Here is a 14,325-nt window from a genome sequence, read left to right on the forward strand (position 1 = left end):
ACAGGTTCCAGGGTTTAAGGCATGGGCCTATCTTTGGGGGGCCCCATTCAGCCCACTATACTTCCCTAGCGTCCGGTGGCCCTGCCTTACTGGCTCTATCTGTCCCACCAGGAGGCAAACTGCAAAAACCACAGAGTGAACCGAGTTGTGTTCCTGGGAAACATGAAGCGGCTTCTCACGACGGGGGTCTCCAGGTGGAACACGAGACAGATCGCCCTCTGGGACCAGGTCAGCCACAGGGAGGCCAGGTGGTGACACGGACGGGTTGTAGCTCTGGGGCTTTATTGGGGTCGGGGAGGGTAAGGTGCCGTCCTGCCTGGGCGTAGGCTGATACGGCCTTGTGCCCGCAGGAGGACCTGTCCATGCCCCTGATCGAGGAGGAAATTGATGGGCTGTCAGGCCTCCTGTTCCCCTTCTACGACGCTGACACCCACATGCTCTACCTGGCTGGAAAGGTAGTAGAAGATGGGGGTGGGAAGCACTGGGGGAGCCTGTGGGAGACCCCCACCTCCATCGTGTCCCTGCTCCTGCCCTCCCTCCGAAGAAGAACCAGACCAGTGGCTCTGGTCTTCCCCTCGGGCTCTCGTTCTCTTCCATCAAAACCTGCCCTCGACTCTGACATTCATTCCTGCTGAGGTGCCAGTGTCTGAAAGTTACTTCCGAGGTGCACTGGGGCGGGGTTTACACCTGAATAAGGAAAATTGGCAAAGATGGCCTTGTTTATCAGAAATGTTGTCTACACACACACACACACACCACCCCGACCACCCCCACCTCCCCCACCTCCCACCACCCCCACCCCAGTCAGCCGGCCATGGGTCTAGAGGCCAGGTCTCCACCCGAGGCACAGCAGAGGCTTTCTTCTGCAGGCCCCCAGGACCACCTCCCACTTTCCTTACCTCCCTCCCTCTCCCCCTGCCCCCAGGGAGATGGAAACATCCGGTACTACGAGATCAGCACTGAGAAGCCCTTCCTGAGTTACCTCATGGAGTTCCGCTCCCCAGCTCCGCAGAAAGGCCTAGGTAAGGGGGGGAGGGGGTTCAGAGGCTTCCAGAGGGGTCTAGAGGTTTCCATGGCTGTTAGGCTATAGAATGAGAGACTGGGCATTTGGCTCATGGGTCACCCCTGCCTGCTTTTACATGAAAAATCAGGCTTGGACTCCTGGGCCATCAGAATAGAACCAGCAGCTGCTGGACCTGAGCGGGTCACCTAGGCCTTCAGCAGCCTGTCACCCCCCACCAGATGGACTGCCATCCCGTGACCCCCAGACTCCCCAGCCTCTAGGCAAATCCTGCAGAGGGCCCAGGATTGATAGAGCAGAGTGAGTCAGGGCAAGGGTGAGAGCTCTGCACACCCCACATGCTACCACCACTGAAGTCTTCCAGCAAAACTTTCGTTCCAAACAACCGGCACTGGGATTGCCTATCATTCAGCAATCCCTGCTTGGGGTCAGAGTCACCCATTTGGAAGGAGTTTCTTCCAGGGGCTCCACTCCCCATTACCTTGGAGCCCAAGTCTGGCTTGTTCCCCCTGGTTATTGACGTTATGGGTATGGCCTTAGAGCCAGCCTGCAGGTCAAGAGTGCTGGAAGGGCCCAAGAGCCCACCTCAGTGACTCATAGCAGGATGGCGGCCCAGGGCTATGCCTGAGGTCCCAAGGACTATCCCATTGACTTCAGCCATCCCGAACTCTGGCATCTCCTCCTCACTGTCACCTCGTCATCGGGTAGGATGAAAAGCAGCCTGGACTTTAGGGGCAGACCTAGGTTTACATTCTGACTCAAATGTATACTTCACCCTTCTGAAGCTCAGTTTCCCCATCTGTAAAATAGGGAAAAATCAAAACCGAGTTTTGGGTAAATCTATTGTAAAGCTTAGCTAGAGGCTGCGTGTACAAAGCCCCTGGCAGAGCACCCAGTTCTCCTGCTCTGTCACATAGTCATTCAACAAACACTGAGCCCCTGGACTCAGTGGTGAATAATACAGAACCAAGCTTTATCCTTGGGGGGCTCACATTCCACTAAAGGGAGACAGACAGTAAACAATAAGGAAGGAAAATATTGGATGGTGGTAAGTTCTAGGCAGAGAATCAAATAAGGCAATAGGGACACCTGGGTGGCTCAGCGACTGAGTATCTGCCTTCGGCTCAGGGCGTGATCCCGGGGTTCTGGGATCGAGTCCTACATCAGGCTCCTTGTGTGAAGCCTGCTTCTCCCTCTGCCTGTGTCTCTGCCTCTCTCTCTGTGTCTCTCATGCATAAATAAATAAAATCTTAAAAAAAAAAAAGCAACAGAATAGAGAGCGGCTGGGGGCTCTTTGGGACAAGGAGTCAGGGAAGTCCTCGCTGTGGAGGTGATCTGAAAGATCTGAAAGGCAGGAAGGGGGAAGAGTAGGACCAGCAGGAGGAACAGTCAGTGCAAAGTTCCCATGGCAAGAATGAGCCTGGCGTGTTCTAGAAACAGAACAGATGTAGTGTGACTACGCATAGACTCTGTCATGTAGCAGAAGATAGGGAGAGGATTAGGACATGAATCTGGAGCTGAGGGCAGGGGCCAGATGCCATGGGATGGATTAGAAGGATATATTTGTGAGAGGCCTCCAGAGAAACAGAAATATATATGTGTGTGTGTATATATATATATATCTCAATTTATAAGGAACCGGCTCACACTATTGTGGAGACTGAGAAGTCCCATGATCTTGATCTGCTGGCTTCCTGGAGACCCAGGAAAGCTGATTGTCAGCCCAAGTCTAAAGACCTGAGAACCAGAGGAGCTGATGGTGTGAATCCCAGTCTTAGGGCAGAAGATGACATGAGTTGTCCTACCTCAAACAGTGAGGCAGGAAAAAAAAGGAGTGACTTCCTCCTTCCTCTGCCTTTTGTTCTGTTCAGACCCTCAACAGATTGGATGATGCTCATCCACACTGGGGAGGGCTACCTTCTTTCCTGAGCCCACTGACACAGTTAACCTTCACACAAGGGAAGGAGTTTGGGTTTTACTGGGAACCCACTGGAGGGTTTCCTTGTCTTAGGGGGGTGGGAGCTGGGACAGCGTAGTGTGATCTGAAATGTTAGTCTAAGATTGCTCTGGCTTCTGTAGGGAGAACAGAGTTTGAAAGAACAGGAGGGAGGCTGAGGGACCAGTCTGGAGGCCACTGTGGGCTTCTAGCCAAAAAAGGATGGTAACAGAAGAAATGGCAGGAAGATGGCGAAATGAGTCCAGGTGTTGAGGAAGAGGGAGGAACCAAGAAGAGCTGTTTCTCCTCTTCCCCTCACCTGTGGCCACTGTGGAGCATCTGCCATGAGCCAGGCACTTTTCATAGGTTCAGAGTGGCTAAGTCACTCACCCCAAGCAGGTCACATAGATCCTAAGTGGCAGAGCCAGAATTCAAAACCAGGTGTGCTAGCTCTAAATCCCACTTGGGTATCATTACAGTACTTCCCTCCAGCTCCTAGAATTTCTTTATCTGGAAGAGCAGCCTTCCACTCCAGTCAAGGAGAGCTGGAACTTTAACTCAAATCCACATCCTGGAAAAAAAAAAAAGAAAAAACTAACATTATCTGTGCTCAAGATGATGCCAGGCAGTCAACGAGCACCTTCTCGCTCAGTGCCCTGACCGACCATCTTGTAATGGGTCATACTGTCTGCCTCTAACCAGCCAGAAAGCTGAAGCTTAGAAAGGCAGTGATTTGCCCCAGACATCCCAGCCAGAAGGAGGGGCAGAGTCAGACTCAGAAGCAGGTGTATCTGACCCCAAAGTTTGCATTCCTAACCCTACCCCACACGTTTTCCTCAATAGGGGCTTAGACATCACTATTAGAAACATGGTAGCTAGGGCATGCGTGTAGGTAGTGCATGCACGCACACATATGCATGCACGCATATCAGCCAGATATATGGCTGAACGGCAATCTCAGGCTCCGGGGTGCATGGAGAAATGTTTCTCTCTCCTTCATCCTCTCTGAGAACCAGAAACACAGAGGGTTAGGGAAGCTTGTTTATTTTAGAGAGTGAAAGACTCAGTGGCCCTGCCCCAGCCATACTCTGTGACCTGGGGCAAGCCCCTTCCCCTAAACCAGCAGGAGTCTCATCCCTCGAAAGAATGGAAGAGACTCAAATATTTCAATAGCCCCTTCCCTTACAAAAGGCCCCAGTTCTAAAGCTTGCACTTGGTGAAGCGGGTCTGGCTCAAGGGGTTTCTCTGAGCCACTGCTCCCCAGAGACGGAGCCTAACTCAAGAAGCCCCTGCGATGCCCTGTGCATAGATCATTGCCTCCTAAGTGCTCAAGGACATGCTTGGCCAAGGACATCGGGGAGGAGGGGCGCTGACGGGGGGCATCCAGGACCCCATGGAGTTGCGTGTGCCTGTCCACAGGGGTCATGCCCAAGCACGGGCTGGACGTGTCGGCCTGCGAGGTGTTCCGCTTCTATAAGCTGGTGACTCTCAAGGGCTTGATCGAGCCCATCTCCATGATCGTGCCCCGGAGGGTGAGTGGGGTTGCGCTGGGCTCCAAAGGGACCCCCCGTATTGAATCTTAGGGGGCTCACCACAGACTGTAAGCCGGAGGAGCCCAGAAGAAGAAGGTCCTGTGGACTGGGGCCTTCAGGCCCAATTTGGGTGTGGGGAGGGGATTGTGAAGATGGGGGCCACTCTGGGGGAGGACAGTCTGGCTTGCTGACGAATGCAGGGTGGGGATCCCACGCGGGAGATGCCTGAGTGCTCAGGCTTAGAGACAGGACAGCGGGAGCACGGGGGGAGGCCAGCAAGGAGGGGCCGGTGAGAGCAGGGGTCGCCTCAGTGGCCCCCATCTGTCCACTCCTCTGCTCCCCCCACTGCAGTCGGATTCCTACCAGGAAGACATCTACCCCATGACGCCGGGCACGGAGCCAGCTCTGACCCCTGATGAATGGCTGGGGGGCATGAACCGAGGTACCGCGGGGGTGGGCTCCCCAGAAGAGGCTTCGAGACCGCAGCTTTTGCCTTCACTCTGGTTCGCCCATTGCCCCTTGCACAGCCTCCTGCCTGATGCCCCCCCACTCAGCCAGCTGTCAAGCGTGGCGTGAATGAAAGATGCCACCACTTGACACGCCACCAGACCATCCGCGTGAACGTTTCCCTTGCCTTTCCTAGATCCCGTGCTGATGTCTTTGAAGGAAGGCTACAAGAAGTCCTCAAAAATGGTATTTAAGGCTCCCATCAAAGAAAAGAAGAGCGTTGTGGTCAATGGAATAGATTTATTAGAAAACGTCCCGCCCAGGACAGAGAACGAGGTAAGGAATATAAGTTATTACCTCCACGGGTCCTGGAAGAGCGAGACCTTCACATTTCAATTATGGGCTTCGGGCCTGTAAGCCGGCTCCATCTGGGGCATTTTTCTTTCTGTGACAAATACCCTAAGTAGCCTGCTATTGGCTTCCATTGCCTCTGATCCCAATAAATAGGGGCTGGGATGCGATAGCGAGATCGACCCCCCCACCCCCGCCGTGGCACTCACTGGTCCCCACGGTTCCGTGCCCCATCTCCGAATGTGCCTGTCGTTTGCTGCTATGGGAGTTATAAATCCCCGGCTAGCCAGAGGAAAGCCTGGCCTGCTGCCTTCCTCCCTGGTGTTGTGACAGCCACGGGGGCTGACAGTTTGGGGGGAAGAGGCTGTGTTTCCAAAAGTGCTTTGCACCATGGGAGCAGCTCATTCAGGGGCAACCATAGCTGGATCATATCCAGGCCCCCCGGAGGCTTCCCCTTCCAACTGTACCCCGAGGCCCTGGTGCCAATACCAGGGGCTGAGATTCAGCACAGCCAGGGTTCACAGATGCCTGCCCTGTGCCCGGCTGGATGCAGCAGCACTAGAGAGGGACCCACCCGCATCTGAATCCTGGCTCTGCCATTTCCCAGCAATGCCCAGGCAAGCTTCCTGATCTTTCTCATGGTAAAGTGGGGATAGGAGATAACATGTGGGAATAACACAAGGTATTTCCTGAGGATCTAGCACCCTTCCTGGCCCATAGGAAGTGCTCAGTGAGGCTCACTGTATTAGTTGTCTATTACTGTGTAAAACATCTCCCCAAACTTAGTGACTTAAACCCCCAAATATTTATATCTCATAGTGTCTCAGAATGGATGCCCATGGTTCACAGTTTCTCATGAGACCTTGTAGTTAAACTGTCTGCTGGGCTGCAGCCACATCTGAAGGCTCACCCGGGGAAGGATCTGCTTCCAAATTTGCTTACACTGTGGTTGCTGGAAGGACTCCTTTCCTCACAGGTTATTGGGCTGAGGTCTCAGTTACTCATGGACTATCAGCCGGAGGCCTCCCACAGGTCCTTCTTACCCTATGGACCTCTCCATAGGGCAGCTCCCAACACGGCAGCTGGCACCCCTCAGAGGGAGCAAGAGAAGGTGTCTGGGATGGAAGTCACAGTCTTTTTGTAACCTAACCTTGGAAATGACATCTCATCAGTTCTGCCATAGTGTATTTATTTGAAGCAAGTTACTAGGTCCAGTCCACCTGAGGGGAGGGAATAACATAGGGGCCACCTTAAAGTTTTCTTGTCACACCAACTTAGCCTTGTCACTGTCAGTCCTAAAAAGAAGACTATTCCTGACCTCTGGGACCTCCCAGTCTTAAAGGGAAATTTGAATGGTAAACTGACCATAGCTATAAGATATATTTAGTACCATTATAGAGGGATGTTCAGATGTCGTGGATTGGGTGGGATCAGGGAATAAAAGAGATTTGCTTCAAAATAATCCCTGACAGAGGTGGTGTAGGTGAAGTGAGGAGGAGTACAGCTAAAGGCAAGAATGGTCGTGTTATTTCTTGAAGCTGGTTGATGAGTACTTGAAGGTTCATAGTGCTCATCTTTCTACTTTTGTATATATTCAGCCTTTCCCATTTTTCAAAAAAAAAAGCTTTTGTTAAAAGCACCTTGAGAAAGTATAAGGCACTGAGTTGCTGGGATCGCCCATGTGCACCATATAAAGAGCCTGAGCTCAGTTCTAGTACCCAGTGTGGGGGAGGCAGGGTTGAGCAGTAGTGAAATCAAGTAACATTTAGTTACAACTTGTTTATATGAACCAACTGAAGACTCGGAGGGAAATTTTCAAGGGTCTCTGAGCAGGCAACACAATCTGTCTGCACCATAAAACTTAGATCCTGTCTTATTGCAAAGACAGGATTGCACCTGTCTTGTTGCAAAGAAATCCACTCAGAGCCTATTGACTCTGGGTTTACCTACAATTTTAACCATTGCCCAATTGGGAGCAACCAATTAGAAATTGGGCTATAAATGGTGAACATGGGGCGCCTGGGTGGCTCAGTGGTTGAATGTCTGCCTTTGGCTCAGGGCATGATCCTGGAGTCCTGGGATCAAATCCCACATCCGGCTCCATGAGGAGCCTGCTTCTGCCTCTGCCTCTCTCTGTGTCTCTCAGGAATTGATAAATAAAACCATAAATAAATAAATAAATAAATAAATAAATAAATGGTGGACACATTGGTCTAAATGTGAAGAGAAACTGGCAGCTTGGCACAAGAGAAGAGACTTCCACAACTCTGAATTTTACTAAAACTCAGTCCATTATGCACTTAATATGAATGAAATTTATAGTATGTGAAAAACAAACAAACAAAACAACAACAACAAAAAAAAAAGCAGCTTTGTTGAGGTGTGTTTTTAACAAAAGCTGACCAAAAGATCATGCAAAGGAATTTCAAGAACCTGGAAGCCACAGGAGTGCGTGGAATCATTTAGTGCAGGGGCAAATAGCACATTATCCCACCAAAAAGGTGTAACCAGTCCTGATTTGTTGGTTAAAAAAAAAAAAAAAAGTCAGTTAAAGAGAGGATAATAAAAATGATAGAGACAGTCTTTAAGCCATTTATTTTCACTTAACCCATTAGGTAAATAGTGCTCGCTTTGGCAGCATATACACTAATACATTTAAATAAATGAATGAATAACTAAAGGGCATGTGGGTGGCTCAGTCAGCTGAGTATCTGCCTTCATTCAGTTCAGATCAGGGTCCCAGAGTCCTAGGATCGAGCCCCACATCGGGCTCACTGCTCAGTGGGCAGTCTGCTTCTCACTCTCCCTCCGCCCCTCCCCATGCTCGTGCTTCCTCCCCCTCTCTCAAATAAATAAAATAAAATAAGACAAGACAAGATAAAATCAATCAAGCCTATTTTGATGCAGGACCAAGACTTTTCTTTGAGGAGATTCCTGGTTGAGAATCTGCTGTGTCCTTCACGAATAACTCATGTTTTCGCTGCAAATCGCAGTTTCAGTTTCTTCGAGGTAGAACAGGAACTTCTATCGGAAAACAAACCTCGAGTGTTTTCAGAGTTTTCCCCAGCTTTTTCTCATTTAAGACAGGCATATTAAAAAAAAAAAAAAAAAAGACAGGCGTATTGAGGTATAATTTCCCTGTGGTAAAAATTCATCCTTTGGAGTGTCCAGTTCCATGAGTTTTGACAAACCCAAAGCAGCCATATCACCACTATGGGACAATCAAGATATAACATATAAAGATCCCGATCTTTTATGTATGTACTCAGGGGCAGCGTGGTTAGCATCACCTTTACCTGATGCAGTCACCTTAGTTTTCATGGGAACAGCACCTCTCTTTTCGAACTATTTCATCAATGTCTCGCCTGTATCATACAATTACAAGAACAAATGCAGCTCACACACACACGTGTGTGTCAGGAACCTTGTGGCCGGGGCTGCACGTGGCACACGGGGCTCAGTGTCTTGTGGGCCCCTGCAGTCTGCTTTCTGGTTAATCCAGGTTGCTCTGTAAGGGAAGGGCTGCCAGACACCTGCCCTTGCCCCTGCGCACCGCAGACCTTGGCCTGGGATACTCACCTGTCAGCAGAAAAGCTGGCTTCCACTCCGTACCCTGAGCTTCCTTAAGAAAAACAAAGATACTGGGGCGCCTGGGTGGTTCAGCGGTTGAGCATCTGCCTTTGGGTCAGGGCATGATCCTGGGGTCCTGGGATCGAGCCCCGTATCAGGCTCCCTGCATGGAGCCTGCTTCTCCCTCTGCCTGTGTCTCTGCCTCTCTCTCTCTCATGAATAAACAAATAATCTTTAGGGGATCCCTGGGTGGCTTAGCGGTTTGGCACCTGCCTTTGGTCCAGGGCGTGGTCCTGGGATCTGGGATCGAGTCTCGTGTCGGGCTCCTGGCATGGAGCCTGCTTCTCCCTCTACCTGTGTCTCTGCCTCTCTCTCTCTCTCTCTATGTCTATCGTGAATAAATAAATAAAATCTTTAAAAAAAAAAACAAATAAAATCTAGAAAGAAAGAAGAAAGAAAGAAAGAAAGAAAGAAAGAAAGAAAGAAAGAAAGAAAGAAAGAAACTGAACATTTTAGAAAGGTTCCCATTCCGAATGGTAAATGAGAGCATTGTGTCTGCATCCTTAAAAGGGTGATCTTGGGGTATTTAGGGACGGAGGCAGTGTGGACTCCTCCTGCCTCCCAGGGCAAGTAGGAGCCGCGAGCTGGGTCTGCAGAAGGGCCCGCGGCAGGGACAGAAGCCTCTGGGGACACTAAAGCGGAGGCAGGGAAAAGGAGAAAAAATAAGTGGGAAATATCAGAAAGGGAGACAGAACATGAAAGACTCCTAACTCTGGGAAACGAACTAGGGGTGGTGGAAGGGGAGGAGGGTGGGGGGTGCGGGTGACTGGGTGGAGGGCACTGAGGGGGGCAGCGCACACCTTCATGCATGAAGATTTTTGCTTATATTGGATTTTCAGAGTGATATTACTAGGTCAAGGAATACGGGATGAGCACTGGGTGTTATTCTGTATGTTGGCAAATTGAACACCAATAAAAAATAAATTTATCAAAAAAAAAAGAACTAAAAAAAGAAATAAAAAGCATCAATGTTTCTGAAAGTCAAAAAATAAATAAATAAAGCGGAGGCAGAGGGAGGCCGCTCCGGGGGCTGGGGGGGGGGGGGCGGTCAGGGGTGCGCAGGGGCGCGGTCTCACCTGCTCTCCATCCTCCCCAGCTCCTCCGAATGTTCTTCCGGCAGCAGGACGAGATCCGGAGGTTGAAAGAGGAGCTGGCCCAGAAGGACATCCGCATTCGGCAGCTGCAGCTGGAGCTCAAGAACCTGCGCAACAACCCCAAGAACTGCTAGCTGGGGGCGCGGGGCCTCCGTGCCATCTCTCCGCGGTCCCTCCGCGCCCCTCACTTCCCCCTCCCCGGCGCCCCCAGAGACAGAGCCGGGACTGGAGCGGGGGACACCTGGGGACCCCACCTGCCGCCTCGGGGACTGGGAGCTGACCTTGACCTCTCGACCTCACGCTAAGAAAGTCCCCAGCCTCTCCTGGAGACCCCCCTCCGCTGAAGGCCCCCCTCTTTCCCTGCCACCCCGGAGGAGCCTCGGAGGGACAAAGACCACGGACTCCCCAGCGAGTGCCCTCAGGGGACCAGGGAGCAGAAGGGGAAGCCAGGACCCCAGCGGATGGAGACCTTGAACTCTTGCCCCTGCCAGGGGGCTGCGGGGGCATCCGGGCACTCGGGCCTGCAGGACCGGGCAGTGAGGCCTGACACAGGCCTGGGCTGCTCCCCTCCCCTCAGCGCCCCCCTTCCCTGGCAGCTCCGCAAGCCTGACTCACCTGACAAGGGTTGCAAGCAGCCCAGCTCCTGTCTCTTGCCCCCTCTCTCTTGTCTTCAGGGAATTAAAAGGATTGCTCACCAAGGCCATAATGACCCCTTGCCTTCCCATGATTGTCTTCAAAGCTCTTGGAACACCCCTTCCCCCCTCTCCCCATCCCCCGTTTAATTTGTGAGGTAGGCAGGGTAGGGAATAGTGTCCCCATTTTACAAAGGACAGAACCAAGGGTTGCAATGGGGAAGTGACTTACTAAGTCACCCAGAAGGTTAATAGTTGACCCAGGACCAGGACCCAGCGTGTCCAGACTGCCGGCCAGGGCCCCTCCCACTGCATGGAGATGCCAATACCAGGGAAGGGGGGGCCTCCCCAGTGCCCAAGTCTCTGTGGGGAATGAGAACTGGAAGCCACTGCAACCATCTGCCCAACACCAGTAGTGCCAACGTGTCACACTGCCCAGTTGAGGCCCTTCCCACTCAGTGCCCCTGTACCCTCCTGGCCCCCACCCTCTGCTCTCACTCCCCGGGGGACTCCCTCAGATGAGGCCCCTTCCTCCTGGAAGCAGAGGCTGAGGAGGGTGGAGCCCGGCCCTGGGGAAGGCAGAGCCGGGGTCTGATCGCTTCGAGGGATGCTCTGTGCGTGTCTCTCGCCACTTCCGTCTCAGCCACTTTCAGCCTTACACTTACTTGTAGAACGACCGCAGCCCCTCACTCCGTATAGCACTTTAAAGTTTACATGGTTCTTTGACCCGTAGGATCTCATTTGAGCCTCATATCTGCTCCAAGAGGTAGGGAGCACTCTCTCTATTTTGCAGACCAGGAAACCGGAAGTGGCCCAAGGCCACAGGACTCTTAAGACGCCATATTTCATTTGGTCTTCTACACGTTTTCTTTTTTGTTTCCTTCATTCCCCATGACACACAGAATCTATAAACACTGCTATCAGAAAAGTCACAGTCCGGGGGTGAGATCTGGCCTGGGGGTCAAGAAATGGGTGTCCACTCCTCTCTCATTAGCTAGGATCTACTAGATGCATTATGCCCTACACCTGCTCTTCCCATGTGGCCACCCTGCAGCACATCCATCCACAGAGGCTGGGGCTCCTGAAGCCCCTCCAGGTAACCTGGGTGGGGAAAGCCCCCACCCCTCAGGCTTTTCCTCCAAGAGCCCTCCACCCTCTCAGTCAGCTAATGTGGGGCCTCATGGCCCTCCACCCCCTGCAGCTAGACAGTGTCAGCTCTCATCTCCTCCTCACACTTCTTGACCTTTTTTTTCTTCCCCATTGACCGTTGTGGTCTTCTGTGATTATTTATGCTGCCTCCCAAGGATAGAATTGAAATAAAATCGTTTTCAACTTATCAAACCTGGGCATGACCATCTCATTTAACCCCGGTGGCTGTTGCTCTTGGTCACCACGGTATCCTGATGGTCAACTTCCCAGACACAACTCTTGCCTTTCTGGAACAACAAACCGTGTCTGTATCGATAGACATAATTTCACACTCTGTTCATCGACGGCGAGGCTTCTGAACCAGCACCACTGACATTTGGGGCCAGATAATTCTTTGCTCTGAGGACTGTCCTGTCCTCTGCCGATCAGATGCCATAGCAACCCCTACCCAGTTGTGATAAATAAAAATGTCTCCAGGTATCACTCAGTGTCCCCTAGGATGTGAAAATTGCCCCCAGTGAGAACCCCTGTTCTTCAGGGGTTCAGTAAGCATCTGCTCTGTATCCAGCCCTGGCGTGGGTCTGGGGGACACCAGTGTCTTACACTGGAGTGATGCTTTGTTGTTTCCACATACTTGACTCTTTTGATCTTTAGAGCAGCGCTAGATGCTATGTGTTAATATTATTTCCATTTTCAAGGAGAGCAGTCAGATCCCGAGCAACGACATGCTCAAGGTCACTTAGCTGGTGTAGTGGGGAAGACACATAAGGATGTAGATCTTCCAAGCCCAGAGCTGGAGGAGGTATATGCTCCCAGTCCCCTGGTCAGGATCAGTGCTGGGTGAGTGTGGTCTGAGAAGAGGCCTGGGGCCCATCATGAGACCAGGGATGTTGGGGAGACACTCGCTCTTACCACGCCAGGGTAGTCATGGAGCAGACTTGTCAGGCTACAAAGTGGACAGGTGTGTAGCAAGGTGGACACCACAGGAAATTCAGAATAGCCAGAGGAAAGCAAGGAGAGTCTTAGAAAAGAGGGCTGGAGAAGAAATGGCAAAGGGCTGTAGAGGAGCATTGGGCAGGACGCCGGAGATGGGAGGGGTGGTCCGAGCCCAGTTCTGCTTCTGGCTGTGTGACACTGAGTAATTCGCTGCTCCTCTCTGGACCTCACTTTCTCCTTCTATCAAATGAGGGACTAGGACAGTTTTAGGGTCTCTTCCTGGTCTAACACTGCAGTTTCCCTTATGCCAGCAGTTGAGAGAAGGCACATTCAACCTTGATGAAGACATCCACCTCCCTGAGTTTGGGGGGGCAGGTGAATGGACAGGGAGACCTGTCTCCTGTGTGCCTCTATTCCACTGAATCCCCAAGCCTGAGCCCTTCTGGACAGCTCTTTAATCGTTACTTAAATAATAGCAAATTGTCCAAGGTCAGGGTCGAATGTGATATTCCACATGTTCCCAACTGCATTGTTGAATAACCCATCAGTTCCTCCCTGGGCTGTCTTTAGGTCCTTTAGTTCTCATATACTAGAAAATATCCCATGCCTGATCTGTGATGCTGATACCTCTGCCGGTTACGGCCTAGCCCACCACATCACTCTGGTTGTTGTGACAATGTAGGAGAGCAACCCCCTTTGTGGCTCTTTGAACCCCCTTCGACTGCCACGTTCCCCACCACATGCCTGCTCCCTTCTTTTCTCCAGGTGAGGGCATCTTAGGCTAAATTCTGGATCCTTCTCTTCTATGGAGAGGTCCCTCCTGGGCATGCCTAGAACTCCTTGTCATGCACCCCAGACACCTACGTGAATTTTCAACAGAGTCCAGCACATACTGAGTACCTGAATCTACTCAGTACTGGGAGCTGGGAACCCAGAAAAGGGGAAGAACCAGGCCTGCCCTTGAGGGGATCAGCCTGGGGTCAATCTATGAGCATTAAGTCGCCCAGTGGGACACAGAGCCCCTGGATGCTGGAATGAGCTTCACCTTCTGCTGGGTTCAATGCAGGGCAAGCGGTTGTTTCAGGATTTGTTGTCTCCTGGGTTCTCTTCCAGCCAGATTCCTGAGATTCCGAGATGGGCTTAGGGCATTTTTAGACTGTCTCCTGGTGCTGAGAAAACATCCTAGGTTGCCAGTGGACCGTGAGGGACATGGCTGCTTCTTCACTGTGGGAAATAACTTCATACTGTAAACACCCCCACCACAAGCCCCTGCTTCCCAGCCTTATGGTTTGGAAGGGCCACACGCACTAACGAGGGGCTGCCCCGAGCAGGAGCAGACACTTACCTTGACCACGGGAAGCATCACCAGATCCCTTTCCACCCCAGCAGGTGTATGGAGCAGGGAGGGAGAGAGGGCCCTGGCTGGGAATGTTGGCAGAAGCTCCTTGTTCTCTGTGCATGTGTGTTTGTATTTGGAAACAACCCACAGCCTGTCTTCCCTTGGAATTTGAATTCGGTCACAAACACAAATGGGTCAGCCTTACTTGGCACAGGTGAGCATCCACAGGGCCAGGTTGGGGCGGTTCTACGAAGCTCC

General features: G+C 51.8%; 1 protein-coding gene across 6 annotated transcripts in view; it reads left to right on the forward strand.

Annotated features, from left to right (window-relative positions):
- Window positions 1-11,984, forward strand: part of CORO2B (coronin 2B) — a 132,946-nt gene extending 120,962 nt beyond the window's left edge. For all 6 annotated transcript variants that reach the window (XM_072738967.1, XM_072738963.1, XM_072738964.1 and 3 more), the window contains 7 exons: window positions 112-228; window positions 351-455; window positions 926-1,022; window positions 4,377-4,489; window positions 4,841-4,931; window positions 5,133-5,272; window positions 10,014-11,984. In XM_072738967.1, the coding sequence (XP_072595068.1) occupies window positions 112-228; window positions 351-455; window positions 926-1,022; window positions 4,377-4,489; window positions 4,841-4,931; window positions 5,133-5,272; window positions 10,014-10,145 (795 nt within the window). In that variant the 3' untranslated portion in view covers window positions 10,146-11,984. The remainder of the gene's footprint in view (window positions 1-111; window positions 229-350; window positions 456-925; window positions 1,023-4,376; window positions 4,490-4,840; window positions 4,932-5,132; window positions 5,273-10,013) is intronic.
- Window positions 11,985-14,325: the final 2,341 nt, after the last annotated feature.

The sequence above is a fragment of the Vulpes vulpes genome, chromosome 15 (assembly GCF_048418805.1).
Source record: "Vulpes vulpes isolate BD-2025 chromosome 15, VulVul3, whole genome shotgun sequence".
In the NCBI taxonomy this organism is placed as follows: Eukaryota; Metazoa; Chordata; class Mammalia; order Carnivora; family Canidae; genus Vulpes; species Vulpes vulpes.